This window comes from Ipomoea nil, unplaced genomic scaffold, assembly GCF_001879475.1.
Source record: "Ipomoea nil cultivar Tokyo-kokei standard unplaced genomic scaffold, Asagao_1.1 scaffold0317, whole genome shotgun sequence".
Lineage (NCBI taxonomy): Eukaryota > Viridiplantae > Streptophyta > Magnoliopsida > Solanales > Convolvulaceae > Ipomoea > Ipomoea nil.
Genome location: NW_017616745.1, coordinates 956,201 through 973,394, shown reverse-complemented (window position 1 = coordinate 973,394; position 17,194 = coordinate 956,201). Strand labels below are relative to the sequence as shown.

General features: G+C 37.4%; 2 protein-coding genes across 3 annotated transcripts; both read right to left on the bottom strand.

The window, feature by feature from the left end:
- Positions 1 to 836: 836 nt before the first annotated feature.
- Positions 837 to 4,251, bottom strand: LOC109167966 (ketol-acid reductoisomerase, chloroplastic-like). Of its 2 annotated transcripts, none has more exons than XM_019317050.1 (10): positions 3,855 to 4,242; positions 3,679 to 3,771; positions 3,429 to 3,494; positions 3,143 to 3,283; positions 2,610 to 2,837; positions 2,408 to 2,525; positions 2,188 to 2,327; positions 1,927 to 2,094; positions 1,653 to 1,808; positions 837 to 1,412 (listed from the first exon to the last, which is right to left on the bottom strand). In XM_019317050.1, exons 1-10 carry the CDS (start codon positions 4,143 to 4,145, stop codon positions 1,035 to 1,037), a joined length of 1,779 nt encoding a protein of 592 aa, XP_019172595.1. In that variant the 5' UTR covers positions 4,146 to 4,242; the 3' UTR covers positions 837 to 1,034. The 2 variants fall into 2 exon arrangements, with proteins under 2 accessions (XP_019172595.1, XP_019172600.1); XM_019317055.1 differs by lacking the exon at positions 837 to 1,412 and adding an exon at positions 1,420 to 1,479 and having other exon boundaries at positions 1,620 to 1,808; positions 3,855 to 4,251.
- A 10,010-nt stretch (positions 4,252 to 14,261) lies between these two features.
- Positions 14,262 to 16,330, bottom strand: LOC109167956 (ABC transporter G family member 10-like). Its single transcript, XM_019317041.1, has one exon. It carries the CDS (start codon positions 16,324 to 16,326, stop codon positions 14,515 to 14,517), a length of 1,812 nt encoding a protein of 603 aa, XP_019172586.1. The 5' UTR covers positions 16,327 to 16,330; the 3' UTR covers positions 14,262 to 14,514.
- Between the last annotated feature and the right edge of the window lie 864 nt (positions 16,331 to 17,194).

The following is a 17,194-nucleotide window of genomic DNA, read 5'->3' as shown; positions in this document are numbered from 1 at the left end:
CGAGCCATAACCAAAATTTATATATTTTTATTTTACACCCTATCGACTATCGTCAAGTCGAGTTGCTCACAAACTACTCGCACAGTTGACAGCTTAGGCGGGAGGTGAAGAAGGCCCTGGCCCAAGCCATCAGCGAGATACCACTCTGGAATGGCTAGAATTCTAACTGAATGTCGACTCCTTTTACAAAGCTCCAACCAACCTTCCCGACTAAGCATCTTTACAGTCCGGCTTAATTACTATCGTAAGTCGAGTTGCTGCTCACAAACTACGAGCCCGTACTCGCACAGTTGACTGAGTGTCAACTCCTGTTACAGAGTTTCAATCAACCTTCCCGACTAAACATCTTTCACACACCCCTTTAGTTGACTGAGTGTCAACTCCTGTTACAGAGTTCCAATCAACCTTCCCGACTAAGCATCTTTCACACACCCCTTTTATAAAGAGGCGCGGTTGACAGTCCAGCTTGCTTACTATTGTCAAGTCGAGTACAACCCTTTTATAAAGAGGCGCAATTGACAGTCCGACTTGCTTACTATTGTCAAGTCGAGTACAACCCTTTTATAAAGAGGCGCGATTGAGAGTCCAACTTACTTACTATTGTCAAGTCAAGTTGCTCACAAACTACTCGCACAATTGACCGAGTGTCAACTCCTGCTATAGAGCTCCAACCAACCTTCCCGACTAGGCATCTTTCACACACCCCTTTTACAAGGAGGCGCCGATTGACAGTCCGGCTCATTGAGTAATCAAGCCGAGATCATTATTTGGTGTGTTCTATGCTTGAAGCATTATAAACTTGCTATGTTACAAAAAATCTCAAGGCCACAGAATTCATGTAATAAAACAGTCCAGAGCAAGATTATTTATTACTGATAATAGCAAAACTAAAGTCTGATAATAGCAAACATTGTTCATGTTCAAGCAGGGGATAAGTACGATTGTATAATAACAACCTAAAAGACAATAGTTCCGACTCAAACTTTACTCACGAATCTAGCTCGCTAAGGTGGCGGTTGGGGTCTTCGAAGACCTCAGTTGCTGGACTGCCGCAATTCTGGACGCACAAAATCAGCATCTTGGCCATCTTGGGGCACTGAGATATCGACGGAGGGTCTCAACTGGGCGCACACTTCGATTGCTCCATGTACGGGGTCTGAGAGGAAGTTACCGATGAGGTCCCTGTTGATAGGAGTACCATTGTCGACGGCAACAAGTGCTTGCTGGGTGAGAATGTAGTCGAATCTAGGCGCCCACTTCCTTGATCCAAGACGTGCTGTTGTGGAACAATTGTCGACCATGAATGAGACCCCACGTGCATGCATGAATGGGTTTAGTGAATCCACAGACTCGATCACACTCTCGTTTATGATCTCAGAGTACGAATGCCCTTTCTTCCTCAGAACCTCAATCTGAAAGAGCCACAAACGAACAAAAATTAAACCGTGCCACAAATTACCCATTAGTATTACCGACTCTATTACAATGCAGTATCTGTTCATAACTACTTTCTCAATCTACTAAAGCACAAAGAGTCAATACCGCCTCTACTGAGGCTCGAACCCAAAATCTCCCATATGGGAGAAAAACTTGGTGCCACTAGAGCACAAGGTCCTCGGCAAGCTAGCCAAATGATGAAGAACAGAACTTACCTGAGCCATCATAAGTGCCACGTATACACCTGCGGTGAAAGGATACAAAGGACCAAGGTCACCGGCTGGTCGAACTGATCGTACACGCTGACCAACTTTCCACATCCTCGTCTGGTCAATTTTACCCATTGGGAAAGCTGGCAGACCCTCCTTTTCCTGGACGATTAACCCAATATAGTAAGAAATACGACCATGACAAATAAGAATTCACTTCGTACTCCTAGGAACATACGAGCCGCCAAAAGTAAAGCAAAAAATGGCAGAACCAACTTACATAGAAGCGACGTCCAGCAAGAACAACGCTCCGGATTTCACTGCCAGCAGCTACATCTTCATAGCACTCATACAAGATGTCCATGCAAGGGTAATACGAAGCACTGTATGCAGCTTCAAATGCCTTCTTTCCATCCTCGGTCAATGAATTGTACACAGCCAACATGCCCTATCGAGAAAGAGGGAAAATAGAAAAATAAGAGAAAAATACACAAAAGCAAATTTAAGAGTTAAAACCTTCAATCTAGACGGAAGAATTTACCTGTGTTGAAATGGTTTTTGAAATAATTCCTGTAATGCACTCTACGGTATTCTTATATGCATCATCCTCAGCCATACCATTTTCGGTGTACCTTCTAAATAGCGACTCCACAATGCCGTGAACAGCGCCCAGCAAAATGCCTATCCATGAAAAGAAAGTAAGACTCGGCCATAACCATAAACTCACTCAAAAAGAATCAAACACAAGAAATCATTCTCACCTCGTTCACCAAATATGTCACTCTTATACTCCTGCTCTAGAGTAGTCGCAAATGTAAAAGGCGAACCAAGAGCAACTGACCACCCAAGAGCGACATCTGTTGCCCTACCATCAATATCCTGCAAAAAAAAATAATGTAAGGTATCGTGTCTAATAGAAAATAAAAGTGCAGTGGCAAACACACAAGGGAAAAAAAACAAAACCTGATGAACTCCAAAGCTTGAATTAATTCCGGCACCATTGACTTCTTTTCCTTGCACATACAATCTCCTTACTGAAGGGCCCATTCCTTTCGGGCATACGGCGATAACACTAATGTTCTTAGGGAAGTCAAGACCCATTGACTGTAAATGACCAAGAAGGAAACCATGCGACAGCCCAAGTATGCTATTTGGCTTCATGTGTGAAAATACCTTCTCATAATTATCGGCCTGCAGTATATCATGTAATTCAGACCAAATATCATGTTGAGTACATCCTTATATCATAATTATTTGCTTCAACTTTGATGCTAAGACAAATATAAGACCCCTGCATAGTTACTATCTCTTAAAATGTAGCATTTTTAATCCAATCAGGGCTCTAAGTTGAAGTGTCACACAAAATTTATTCAACTTGTAGCCAAGCACACATCAAGGAAGCTGTTGAACGTGTAGATTAGCATTTAGAAGAAGCTACTCAATATAGTATCAGGTGCAGTCATGTAAAACATGTGGAGCTCGAGACACATACTGACCTGAGCTGCGTCTGAAATTAAGAGCAGAACCAGATCACTCCCTGCAACAGTCTCCCATATGTCTCCTAAGGTTCCATTCTCTTCAGTAAATCCAGCTGCACGGGCCTCGTTAAAGGAGCGAGAACCCTTCCTCAAACCAATCTACAAAAAAATATGTAAACAAATTCAATAAGCTTCATATAAGACAGACAGAAATGAAAGTAAAAACAAAGAAATGTACAATGCAAAGAGCTATATTTAAGTATTTAACACTTCACTCTTTCATCATTTTCTTAAGTATTATTACCTTAACAACGATATCAGATTTTGCTTCTACAAGAGAATCCCTCAAATTCTGTGCTTGTGCAGGTCCCTGTCAATATGCAACAATACAAGCAAAAACTACATATTACTGGGCAAAGGGTATAAATTAAACTTGAAAACAAGATAAAGCTAACACCTTTAAAGCATTATTCATTGCCCAACAACATACAAAGAGTGAAACTTAGTCCAATCACACATTTCAGAGCAAAATCAAAATGAAAGTAAAACCTTACCTGTGAACCCCAACCAATAACTCCGATCTGCTTGATACCCTTAAAAGCATCAGGCAACAGCTTAAACAAATCCCTCCCACCTCTCACAATATACTGCACATCACCAACCAAGCAAAACCACATTATAGTGAGCTCAAACGAACCCTCATTTCAACACTAAATCCACACAGAAATACCTCATCGTGGCCAGCCAGGGACACTTTCTCCTTCTTAAACACGGATGTCTCGAAATCGAGCAAAGCCGGGGACTTGGTGGCGATGGGAGCGGAGACCATGACGGACGCCATGGCGGAGCCGGTGGCCGTGCCAGAGGACTGAAGAATCCGAGCTCGGAGCGGCTTGAGCGAAGCGCTGGAAGTGGAAAGGAAGCCGAGAGTGTGCGGCAGGGCTCTGGTGGATGGCTTTAGGGTTTTGGAAGAGGCGGCGGAGGAAGTGATGGAGAAGGAAGTTGGCGCCGCCACCGACATTGGACCGTAAGCGATAAAACTCAAGGAGAGAAAGAAAGTGGTAAGTGTTAACAGAAGGGTTTCTGAATTGGGTGATGTTATCACTTTTATATACGGTGGTGATGAACAGTGAAGGATGAAGACGAGGTTTTGTAGGCAAGGGCCAAAGGGCTGTTTGGTTCAGAATAGTTGTGGAAATCAGAAAACGTGGTCTGCGTTTGTTTGGTATGCTACCTGTTTGATTAAATGTATTCCTCAAAATATTAATTTATTAAACACACAAAAATGAAATAAAATCTTGTACGATATGATGTAGAGTGAATTATTAATTTAGTCATGGTAGAAAATTATATATCCATATAGTATTATTTGTTGGTAAAAGTTGGATAATAAATCTAGATAAATTTGATCAAAATAATGTTAGACTCGTAACATTTTAGTACGGGATATCGAAGATCATGTTTTACTATAACTCATTCATTCTTTTTTATACTATTTTTGATGTGTTTGGTTCATGGATTTACACACTAAGAATGTGAATCAAAATCATAGTTAGTGTTTGGTTGACAATTTTTTAAAACACAACTATTGAATTTGATTACCCCTCCAATTAAAAACTTCATTCCCTAATTAAAAATGAGTATCATTTCATCTTATTGATAATTGTTGTAAGAATAATAGACAAAGAGATGAGAGGGAAGGTCCGATTCTCATTCATCGTTAGAATTCTTATACAAAGGTATCACCCAATATAAGGTAATAACAATACATATAAAAGGTAGTCACCTATCAATTACAACTTCTACCATATATATAATAATGTCCATATTAATATTTACAACACTCCCCCTTGGACATTATTTGACATGATCTGCCTTGTAAAAATTTGCTAGGAAAACCCTGTGGGAAAAACCTAGACAAAAAGTATAAATGTATATATATTCATGCCTCGTTAAAAACTTCACTAGGAAAACCACGTGGGAAAAACCTTGTTGAAGAAAAGAGTACATGATATTTGCAAGAACATATTTTGTATTGATTGCCTCATTAAAAACCTTAACTTAAGAAAACCCTGTGGGAAAAACTTAGTTAAGGAAAAAAGAGTACAACCACAACCTTCAGGGCACAATCGACATAATCTTCAGGATTTTGGGATTTGTCTACTTAAGCAATTATTTTGCAACTTTTCCCCATTTACATTACTATATCATACTCATGTCTCGTTAAAAACCTCACTAGAAAAACCCAGTGGGAAAAACTAGTTGAGCAAAAAGAGTGCATGATGTATGTGTATTCTTTTTAGATTAGCTGCCTCATTAAAAACCTTAGATTTAAAGAAAACCCCGTGGGGAAAACTTAACTAAGGAAAATAGTACAGTCGTTAGTCATCTAAGACCCAATCTTCAGGATTGATTCATGTAAAATGATACTCCCCCTCAAGATAACAATCTTTAATTCTCATACATAAAATTTTCAAACTGTATGGAGAAATTTTGTAAAATAAATATATACAACTGTCAATTGAATAAATATACTCTATAATAATCTCGTGACTCTTCTGGAGTTCACGTGGTATAATATTAATATCATAGTATCTAGTCAAAAGGATTTCATTATATATCCTTTTATTATTTGTGCAACACAATCTTTATTGACCCTTTATGAGACAATGGGGGTGAATATAGTACATCCAGTTTTGGGACTTGGCATTATGGGAATACAAAAATAATAGCCAGTACCCAAGTAGCCATTGTATATTTGTTTGTCTAAGTATCCAATCAAAGGCATATATTGGTTAACTGGTGTATAAAATTTCCTCAAGGAAAAACTCGATCTTCAAGTCGAGATAATACTTAGATTTTCCAAAATCATCAAGTTGTTTAGATATTTCATTGATGTTTACACTATCAATATTGACTGAGATAATAAATAATAAATAAGTTCATTATCAACCCTTTATCGAGCACACAATGGTACATATTATTCCTTCTATGAGGATATTAACTCCATTCGCAACCCTTTAAAGAGTAAATATAATGACACTTAAATTCTCATTTCGGGAATTATAAATCCATCAGGGATTTCTCAAAATAAATATTAACTATTTCAGGTCTTATAAAGACCTTAATATTTTAATGTGCGATTCACTTTTTCTCATTTTGAGAACTTAAAATCCTTCGGGGACTTTTGAATTTAATATTAGTTGCATATCTAATTTATTATTCTGCCAATGATGTAGCGAAACTTAATGCCATTTATCGTGGAAAAATATGTTTGATTAAAATCAATCAAGGGTATCTGCGTGAACCCATAAGACTACAAACTCGCTTTATATCATATCACCTCATTATTCTTATTTCTCTTTCGTGTACACACCCACTTGGAACCTTCGGGGTTAACTCTCAACGGTGTATTGTTATAAAGAGAATTATTAATAATTAGCGAGTCGAGCTATGCCTTAATTGCTCCTTTATACGTTAAATAGTCATGGCACTTCCGGTGCATAACTCTGGATCCAGATTATCATATAATGGAGCAATTTGTACAGGCTATTGTGTTGTCGACAACTATAATACTTTCATAAATCTCTCTCATATTTATAATTGTTTATGGCAATATTTAAGTCAACCAGATTCTAGACATTTCCCAGAACTTATTCAGATCATATCTGGTTGTCCCGCATCCCTAGTATTATGTTTGTTTGGTGCACCTATAGATTGACTAGGGTTTTTCATCATCTAGACGAACGTCTCCAAGACATAATTATTCAAGGTATATCAAGAGTGACAAAGTTTATTTACTAGATCTAGTATAATGATTTTTATCTCTTACACCGATAGATCTCCTACACTTCTAGCATCAAGGAGTATCGATAGATATATTTGGTCCAAATTGGGGATGGTATACGGACCTAGTCACTCTTTTATGATCAGTATGATCAATAGATATATTTGGCAAATTATTTGCTAATATTGCAAATATATCATCTTCTGAACTTTTAGTTCAGTCTAACTAGTACATGGATTAAATAATGAAGATATTTTTATTCTATGAAATTTCTTGGCATTTTATTAAATTTGAACTCTTATCTCCCCCTAATGCCGAGAAACAATCTTCATTAATTAAGTATGCAGTCAGCGTACCTAAGGATATTTATATTAGTATCCTATCATGTGCTCTTGGCATTAATTAATCAAGAGACTAAGGCTTCTTTGGTAGCCTTTTTTAGAGGTACGATGTGGTGGTGATATATTGAAATAGACTGCGTACTATAAATAATAACGCAGATAGGGAAATGTTTATTTTGAAACCATGTACTAGATATAACAATCCTTGAGGGATTAGTTTGTGATATGCAGTGAGTTAGATTTGGATTTCAAACAAAAGTATATCCCCAAAACAGATAATTCAATAATTTCTCCTTCACACATGCTCTATAAAATACTCATGTGGATAAAAAAAATTGTAATATCTAACTCATTATGTTTGCCCTTAGTGACCCAATTGGTCATTCCATAATTAAAAAAATTGGATCTCTAAAATGTAAAGATTATCGCAACACAATAAGTTCTCAAATGTATATAAAATTTACCACAAGTGGCATATAAAATCATATAGGGCAATCATACACATTGAACAAAATAAGTGAAACATTCGACAATCTTAGGGAGATTAAACGCCAAAAGAAGTATTAGATGTTGAAAATTATCAAATATTAACAATTTGTTTGCTTCAGGCAAACCAACATGATGTGACTCACTTTTGGCGGTTAAGCACATAGCATTTTTGCATAGTAGTATATCATTAAAAAAAAATAGAAGTTACAGACTTCATTCACGAGTCATGAGTCATTAGTCACTCAAAGAACTACTATTGGAGTACAATGTGACTATCATAAATGACATGCAAGATAATGAGTGACAGATAAATTAACGTTCTAAGTTTACCGTCTGGGCAAAACTATATTAAAAAAATTAGGTACTATCCTTTTGTTTAAATACTCAATACTCAAATTTGAGATTTATTTCAATGTCAAAAGACTCGTGTGAAACAATGCTATAATAAATTAGCGCAGCCAATAAGGTTGAATTTTGGACAAATAACAATTGACTTTTAAATCAATACCAAGTCAATTTTATATTTGGGGAATTTGTCCTAGTGCTATATTATATAATAATTATTGCTATGAATTCACCTTCCAGGCAAAACTATAGTCAATTATTCATGCTAGATATCACAAATTTTAGGCTCATATAATCTAATTGACATCACAAGATCAAAGTAAGGTTTATCAACAACAGGTGCAACCTAACAATGAAAAATCATATTGAGAATTCATGTTTTTGTCTCATTTATAAGTTGTGTGATATATCTCAATAGTTATGGCCTATAGCAAATAATTAATTGTCAACAAGAGAAATAATAAATTCTCTTATATGAGCCTAATCAATAGATTATATGCCAAATATTGTCAATTAAAGAGAAGCATATTCAATATGTGATATAATTGTCCTTTTATGTCTTGGACATCAAAATCTCAATTAAATCATGCACATCCATTTTAAATAAAGGGTATCATGTTTGATACACACAAGACATGACATGACAAGAGATATTCTATTAATTCATATATTAGAAAATAAAATGAGAGAAGTACCGTTCGCCGAAGAGTAACGAGCACATGTTCGCTGCTGGGCCCATTCATTCCTATTTCGGGGAGTCAAAAACAAGACTTTTCCAAGCAAGCTCTCATTTTATCTCATGGTTTCATACATGCATGAAAATATCACAAAATAGCAAGATATACAAGCTGAAAACAGCAGAAAATTTCAGAATTTTAACCTGGATTGCTGAATTTTCTGAGAAAAAATGGTAACACATTTTGACACAAAATTTTTCAGATATGTAGTTCAGCAAGTCTAGAACGTACATAAAAATTTTCATGTCAATCCAAGGTCTAGAAGTATTTTTTCCAAAAATTTCCCAACATTGCTCCAGGCAGAAAAATAACTGGCAGCATACTGCCAAAAACTTTACAGAATTTTCTGGGATAACTGGAGCATATTTTCAACAAAAGCTTTTTATAGATATTAAATGACACAAATTTAATACACAAGAGGTACAAAGTTGACTAAATGACAACTATTAAAATGCAGATATCATTATCTATCAATAATATAATAGAGATCACAAAGGTGCATTCTAATAAAGTACCACCTTGTTAATTATCATGTTGTAGAGTACATTACCAAATGATCAACTTTGCAAATCATATATATAAACCTTTCGGCACGATCACATCAAGAAAACACATCATCACAATATCATATGTTTCACTTATGCTTTCATTGAAATTTAAACATCAATAGGGTGCAAAGGCATATGGCATATTTCCCACTTAAATAATGGTTATAGAGAAACAAACTACCACGTAATGATGATCGCTCTTCAAGTCTTAATCATGGGACTAAAATAATTTTTAAGGGAAGAACAACCATTTACGCATAACAAACATTTACCATATATATGCATGTATAAATATATTTGTTGAGAATGCAAATGCTTTAGCCTTTCAGGAAGTGGCAGAGAACCTAGAACCCCACACGCAACACAAAAGCATGCACTTGACCACCAAATCATAAAGCAAAGGAACTTTATGCATGAAATCAGCAAATTAAAGCTAATTCGAATTTGAATTTAAAGTTGTGGGGAAGCATAGTGGAGAAATTAGGATTCTTTCTTTCAAAATAACCCTACAGGAATGATAAAAGCTCCACGCACATCTAATATGAAAAGTCGTAAGCTAACCTTTCCGGAGTAAGGTCATATCTCCGACCACCATCAATGTCATACATCACAGGTGGAAATGCGATGAAGGGCTTCGTCTCCTTCCCACAGCCCCCTTGATAGTAGTCTATTGAGACCGTCACAGAAACGTTTCGCTCGCTTTGGACGAGCAGCAATAATTGAATCAGTATGCCTGCGGCCACAGCGTCGCGCTGAGCTTGATCGAAGGAGCAAAGGAATTTAAACTCATTTGGTGGCTTCCGTTAGCGCTGCATTTCCTCCTCTTTCTGTCGCCATTTCCATACCGCTCTCCGCCGCCGCGGCCTGCCACACAACCACCCCTGGTGAAATTCCGGCACCTAGACGAGCAGAAGTCAGCAGCGAGCTTCCGCCGCTAACAACATCCATTGACGTCGAAGACTCCGACACAGCAACAGACTCAGTTGACGATCGTCAATCCGCGATCTGAGCAGCGGGAATTGTCCGCGACCCTTCCCTGACTCCAAAAGTGGCCTCTGATCGCCCATTCATTGACGCAATCATCGGAGGAGCCTCCCGCGATGTTGACTGAATCGCAACCATAACTGGATCGCGGTGGTGGCTTGCCGCGGTCCAATTGAGAGGAGCGAGGAAAAGATGCGGCGGCGACAGAACTGCATTCGAGATTCGCCATGGTGGTGGTTCGCTCGACGGAATTATTTCGCGGGTTGAAGCAATCGGAAAACCAGACGGCGACAAGAGGTGTGGTAGCGGCAGACCCGGCAACAATACGAGACTAAATCCTCTTCACCGTAAAACACAATCACCATGCATACATTGATGAAGGATTTGTGTAAAACACTAGTGATTGGTCGTAATTGGTTGATCTGCCAGAGGACAATGAAATTGACTGTTGGAGACTCAGAATCAGATCTGGCAAGGATGACTAGCGATCTGATCATCAGGGAATGATTTACTGGGAATGTAGAGCAAAGTACTGATAATGTGTTGTATTAATATTTACAACAATAATCTAATTTTTAAGTTTAAATTAGTACTTTTAGGTTTCGTTTTGATTTTTTTGTTCATATAGGTGTTTTGGATGTCATTATATTATAATCAATTGCATTGATATTTTGTTATTGTATTTTTAAAACCATTTATTCCATTATACTACCAAATATGCAAAATACTTGTACCAAAACTTATTTTCATTACTAAGTATTTGATTCTCATTCCGATTCCGATTCACATGTGCGAACCAAACACACCCTTTGATTCTTTTGATATCATAACATTGTTTACTTTTCATTTCTTGCTTTGAGTTAACTTTTTAATGTTGTTAGCATTTTGATTTTTTTTTTTTTTTTTTTTTTTAGGAACATTGTTAGCATTTTGATAAATTTGTTATTCTCATTTCTTTTACACCTTGTTGATTATTATTATTATTATTATTTGAAAATGATCAAATAGGCCCATAAATTTTACACCAAAAGTTAATTATGCACCTGAACTTTAAAAATGTGCAATTAAACCCTCAAACATGTCAACTTAAGTCAATGAAGTTCATGAACTGGTAAATGACCTGTGATTACAGGTCATTTTAATTCTGGAGACCGACAACGGCTATATACGGCGGTAAAGTTTGGGGGCTTATTTGACAATTTTTTTTTTTTTTTGTGTTGTTTGTTTGTAAGTTATTTCAAGTATCAAAAGATGACAAATCGAAAGGGTAGCATTCAAAGAGACAAATTTAGAGAGGAAGAGACCAACACTCAAAGTAATTAAAGTAGTTGGCTTGAATATTATTATATTTGTGTAATTTAATAGTGGCACTTGGCCATTTGGAGCTTTAAATGAGTCATCATCTGATAAATGTTTTTAATTTTTGGGTAAGGGTATGACCCTCTAACTATAAATCAAAGTGTAATTAAACCCTCAAACTAAAACAATCTCTAATTAGACCCTTAAACTTGTTAAATTTGTACAATTAACCTATTTGACTTATAATAGTATGTTACTTCTAGGTCACAAGCCACATAGGATGCCACTTAGATTAACATTTTTCAAAAATTATATTTTATAAAAATTAAAATAATAATATTTATTTACAAAAAGTTTACCATGGCAGCTACTGCCATGGACGAAGAATCCATGGGGCAACTCCATGGAAGCTGCTGCCATGGCTTCTTGTATGGACAGCTGCTGCCATGGACAAAGAATCCATGGGGCATCTCCATGGCAATTGCTGCCATGGCTTCTTGTCCATTGTAGAAGCCCGCCATGGCAGCCAAGTTGCCTGGCAGTCGTCCATGACAGCCAAGCAGCTTGGCTGCCATAGCAGTTCGAAAAAGCTAAACGGAGATGATTTTTTTTTTTAAAAAAATAGTTTTTAAAAAATTTAGTTTACATTTTTTTAATTTTTAAATAGAATTTCAGAAGCCATGTAAGCAAAGTTTACAGGTTACCTTTTTGTAACATGTTAATAAGTTAATTGCACAAATCTAACAAGTTTAAGGGTTTAATTGGATGTGTTTTTAGTTTGAGGGTCTAATTGAACTTTGGTATATAGTTGGGGGGTCTATTTGACATTTATCCCTTAATTTTTTTTTTATTTTTGTGACAGTGATATTTACCGCGATTACTAGATTGTATGCATTAGGTAAATTCCGATCTTATATAATTTTTTTTAGTCATTCCAATGAAAGAAAAGACAATGATGCTAATTAATTATTCAACAGCACAGTCTTTGAAGGACAAATAATTTAAGGTGAAAGTGAATGGTCCTTGCCATTGTTGACCCACAGGCCACAACATTAAGATTTGCACAAGCTAAATTAGCGTAAAATTGGACTGCCAAGTGTCATAGAAAACACCCCCCCACACACACATATTTATATATATATATATATATGTCCATGCAAATTTGTTTACAAGAGTTGGCTGCCATTGCTGTCCTTCAAACCATTAAAATATTTGCACTGTACTCTATATTTATCTGCATAATTTATCTATGGTCATGAGCAACTTGTCTTTAACAAATAACAACAATGTGTGTTGGAAGTAGCAAACTTTATTTGAAGATTTTTCATTCAAATATTAGGAATGCAGTAATAATCTATCATCTATGTTAGAAGATTTCATTAAATAAGATTAAAATAGTGTGAATATATAGTTATTTAATTATTATTAGTTATTAGAACATCTATTTAGTGTCAGAAAGACGAGTTTTACTTCAGATAATGATTACGGATTTTGGTCTGTAAATCAATGTCACTGCACCATCTTCTGATTTGTCAACCCAAAGGTTATGGTTTTGTGCTCATCTTAAGCAGTAACATATGAGCTTATCCCAAAGCCTTAAATAGTGTTTGAAACCAAATGTAGTACGAGTGTTAGATATAGCTTACCATTCACACACACAAAAAGCTCAAAACTTTTGCGGTTCTAGCGATGGAAGTTCATGATAGATACAGTAGTTCATGTTGTTCTATCTCAGCATGGCAGGCTTGACTTGCATATTATACTCTCAATTGGTATGCTAAGTGTGATGTAATCCCAAGCTGGTGCCACCTTTTTTATTTTTTTTGTGTGGATTTCTTTATAGTGCAGAGGTTTTACAAAGTCTTCCCTTCAAAACTGTTATGTTGTCATTTTTATGAATGTTGGAACCTCAGTCAGATTTGGTTATGGTGAATTTTATATTGCAACTTACATTTATATTTCCTTGCATGACATTGTCACTGATAAGGACCCCTGCTCCTAACATTTTCATGTGTGCTGAAACATGGTTCTCTATCATTTTTTTATCGTGGCGGGAACCCACAATTATTATCTGAGAGTGTGTATTAGGTAAACCTCACTCCTATGTAATAGCCTGCAAACTATACAGAAGAGCTAAACTGCACTAGGAAGATTTTGTGCGATAGGCTTCACCGAGAGGATATTGACACCCTCGTACCCTTTAGGTATGACAATCATGCTTCACTCAGTCGGACACCCCTTTCGGGGCATGATTTTCTATCATTAAGGCTTTCGAAATGTGAAATTGGAGCATAGGATCATTTCTATCGCATTGCTCGTCCTTGGGTCCAAAATTAATCTCTTCCCTGAATTGTAGGCACCTCTTTTGGATGGGACAGCTGACCTAGAGATTCAAGACTGTTCTATATCCAAAGTCAAGGAACCCTTGACGTTTAATTAAGAATTGACGAGTTTATTCCACTCAACCAAATCCCCAGATTAACAATGGCCTTTATAGTTGCATGAAAGGGTGTTAATTAAGGACTTCACATGAGGTGAGGGTGCAAGTTGATTAGAGAAAGCCGCAAATAATGAAAATATCAAACCACAAAAGGGTCATATGGAGGCTATAATGTAATATATCATGTTGCCCTTACATATATTACTATACAAAAATTATACCAATTCAACACAAACTTGTATGAACTCACCTAATGACTTTCTCATTAGTTATTAGATCATCGAGCACAAAATCTAAACTTTCTATAACGGCGCCTAAGACAAAGTACCCTAATCCAAAAACAGTAAGAATATTCGAACATCAAATTCAAGACAGATAAAAGTTTAGAATTTACAAACGTTATCAGTACTCATACACGATTCAACTTCTAGTTCGGTAAGATCTGAACCAGAGAATCAGAAAACACAGAAATCTGTATCCCAAAATGAAGGCAGCCATCACACCTAAATTGAACCATTTCTGTGACTCCTTAATGCCTTCCATCTCCAAAAGCTCATTCCCATACAACAAACACACTCCATCAACTCTCTGAACACATTTTGACCTCCCATTCTCCCCTCCATACTCATTTATCAGAAGACACTCAAATGGGTACTTGAAAAGACTCAAATAATGCATGAAAAGCCAGAACTTTGGCAAGCCATCCTTGTTTATGAAGTACCCAGAGAAGAGGAAAAACGCCCCGATCATACCCCCTAGGAACGACATTCCCACGATGAAATCGGGCACCAGAGCAGCACATGCTGCCACGAATGAATTCCCCATCGCGAAAACCATCCAGGACACCAGGGAGTAGTACACGAATGCATTGAAATCGCAACGTAATCCAACTAGCCAGTACACCGGGATAGTGTAGACCAGGGATAGTACTAATAGGAAAGGAAGAAAAACTATGGCGTTTGCTATTGTGTAGGAAGAGATCCTATAGGCTCTTCGCGAGGTCTCCCTCATCAGAATTCTCCTCTCGTCTAAGAAAATCGGGAGGGCTTCTGTGTTCGAAGACAGCAAGAAGGTGAGACTAAAGGCGAAGAATCCGAGTTGAGTTTGTAGCTTTGCTTCTTTTGGGTGATTAAAAGCATTCTGAAATATCGTCCCGAGTAGAACCCCGTTGAGCAATGCTTGAACCATTTTAGCCAAGAAAAGCTGTTTGGTTCTGAAAATGTTTCTGCAGAATCTCTGGCTCAGAATCCACACCTCCTTAAGTGGAGCATTTGAGTGAAAACTATGCTTCTCTTTGACATTATTGACAATAGAATTGTCACATTCTTCTTTGATTTGTAGACTTTCTGCAAGGATATCTGTCAATTCAATGGCGAATTCGAGCAAATTGGCTCGATAAGGGATGGGATTCCCCGAGGACTTAAGCCTCTCTTCGAGAAGGCGTTGGGATCCATTGTGGAGGGCAAAGCCATTGCATAGCAACACAACTCGATCGAGCAATTCAAGAATCCTAAAACCGGGCTGGTGGATGGTTAACACCACGGTTTTAGCACGGTTCTTGGCCATCGACTTTAGCAGCAACAGAACATCAAGTGCTGAAGCAGAATCCAGCCCGGAAGTTGGCTCATCCAGCAGCAAAACAGCGGGATTATGCACGAGCTCCACCCCGGTTGACACCCTACGCCTCTCGCCCCCCGAGAGGGCCCCCACTCTCACCCCACCAACATGCCCCAAACCAAGCTCCTTCAACAGCTGAGAAACAATCTGTTTCGCCTTGTCACCATCATCATACCCCCCCGAAAGCCTAAATCTCGCGCTGTACATCAGAGTTTCCTCGACGGTGAGGTGGGGGAAAAGAGCCTCCTCCTGTGTGACATAACCTGAAACTCTCCGAAAATTTGCAGGCTTCATTGGGTGATCATTGACAAGAACATGGCCAGAAAGTCTGGAGGGGACGAAAATCCCAGCAAGAATATCCAGCAGGGATGTCTTTCCTGCCCCACTTGGGCCTGCAATTGCTGTTATTTCCCCAGGATTGGCCTCACAGTTCACATTCCTTAAAACATACCTGGTACTACTACTCCTGAGGTTGTTGCTGTCACTGATCAACTGCCTACCTAATAACCTTTTGAAGTTGCCGTACGTTGGAGGGAGTTTGTAGGACAGATTCTTGGCTTCAATCTTGTATCTCTCATGGCTTATTGGTGCTTTCACAGGGAGATGATGATCCATTGAATTGAAACAAAAGATTTTCAAGGCAGATAGATGATGATGATGATGATGAGAACAAAGATGAGGCAGTACAAGAACTTACCAATCAAACTGACTCTTCTTTATACTCCTTGCATACCATGCCAATAATGTTCATTGTATTTTGCATATATTTTTTTTGGGTTACCTTTAACTCTTTAAGTATGATAATCATGGCGGATTTACCTACTTGGGCACCCCATTTTGCAAGCTTATATTATTGTTTAATTTTGCAACGGGTCAACTATCAATTTGGGCTGCATTCTGCACAACTGGGGGTTTAATATATACTTAATACTTCTGACTTATGAGCATATAATATATTTGCAACTGCGGCTTGCATGCATATATCAATCAGGCTTTGTCATGCTAATTATTGATAAGGTAAGACAAGGTCTCCCTACAATTTTTCAATTGCCATACTAATTAATAACTTGATTTTTTAAAATGCTACTGACTCTATGACAATGTAACGCCTTCATTGAGATTTGAACTCACAACCTCTCATATAGAAGTTCAACCCAGATACCATCTGAGCATAAGGTGCTTGGCAAATGCTTATAACTTAGAGCATCTTCAATTGTTTGATTTTTGCCCAACATTTTAGGAAGCCACGTAGGATAGAGAGAAAAATAGAAGAGAAATGAAAAGGAAAAAAAAAAGAATCTTGAGCGCCCTAGCGAGCGTGTGGGTAACACGTGCCCCGGAGGGGGGGGGGAGGGGGGGGGGGGAATCATATTTCTCATTAAACAAAAATCAATTGCTCAATTTTTTCCTATTTTAAAAATTAACAGAAATTCATTGATGGAGATGCTCTTATTGAATATATAAACATTGAAATAAAATATAC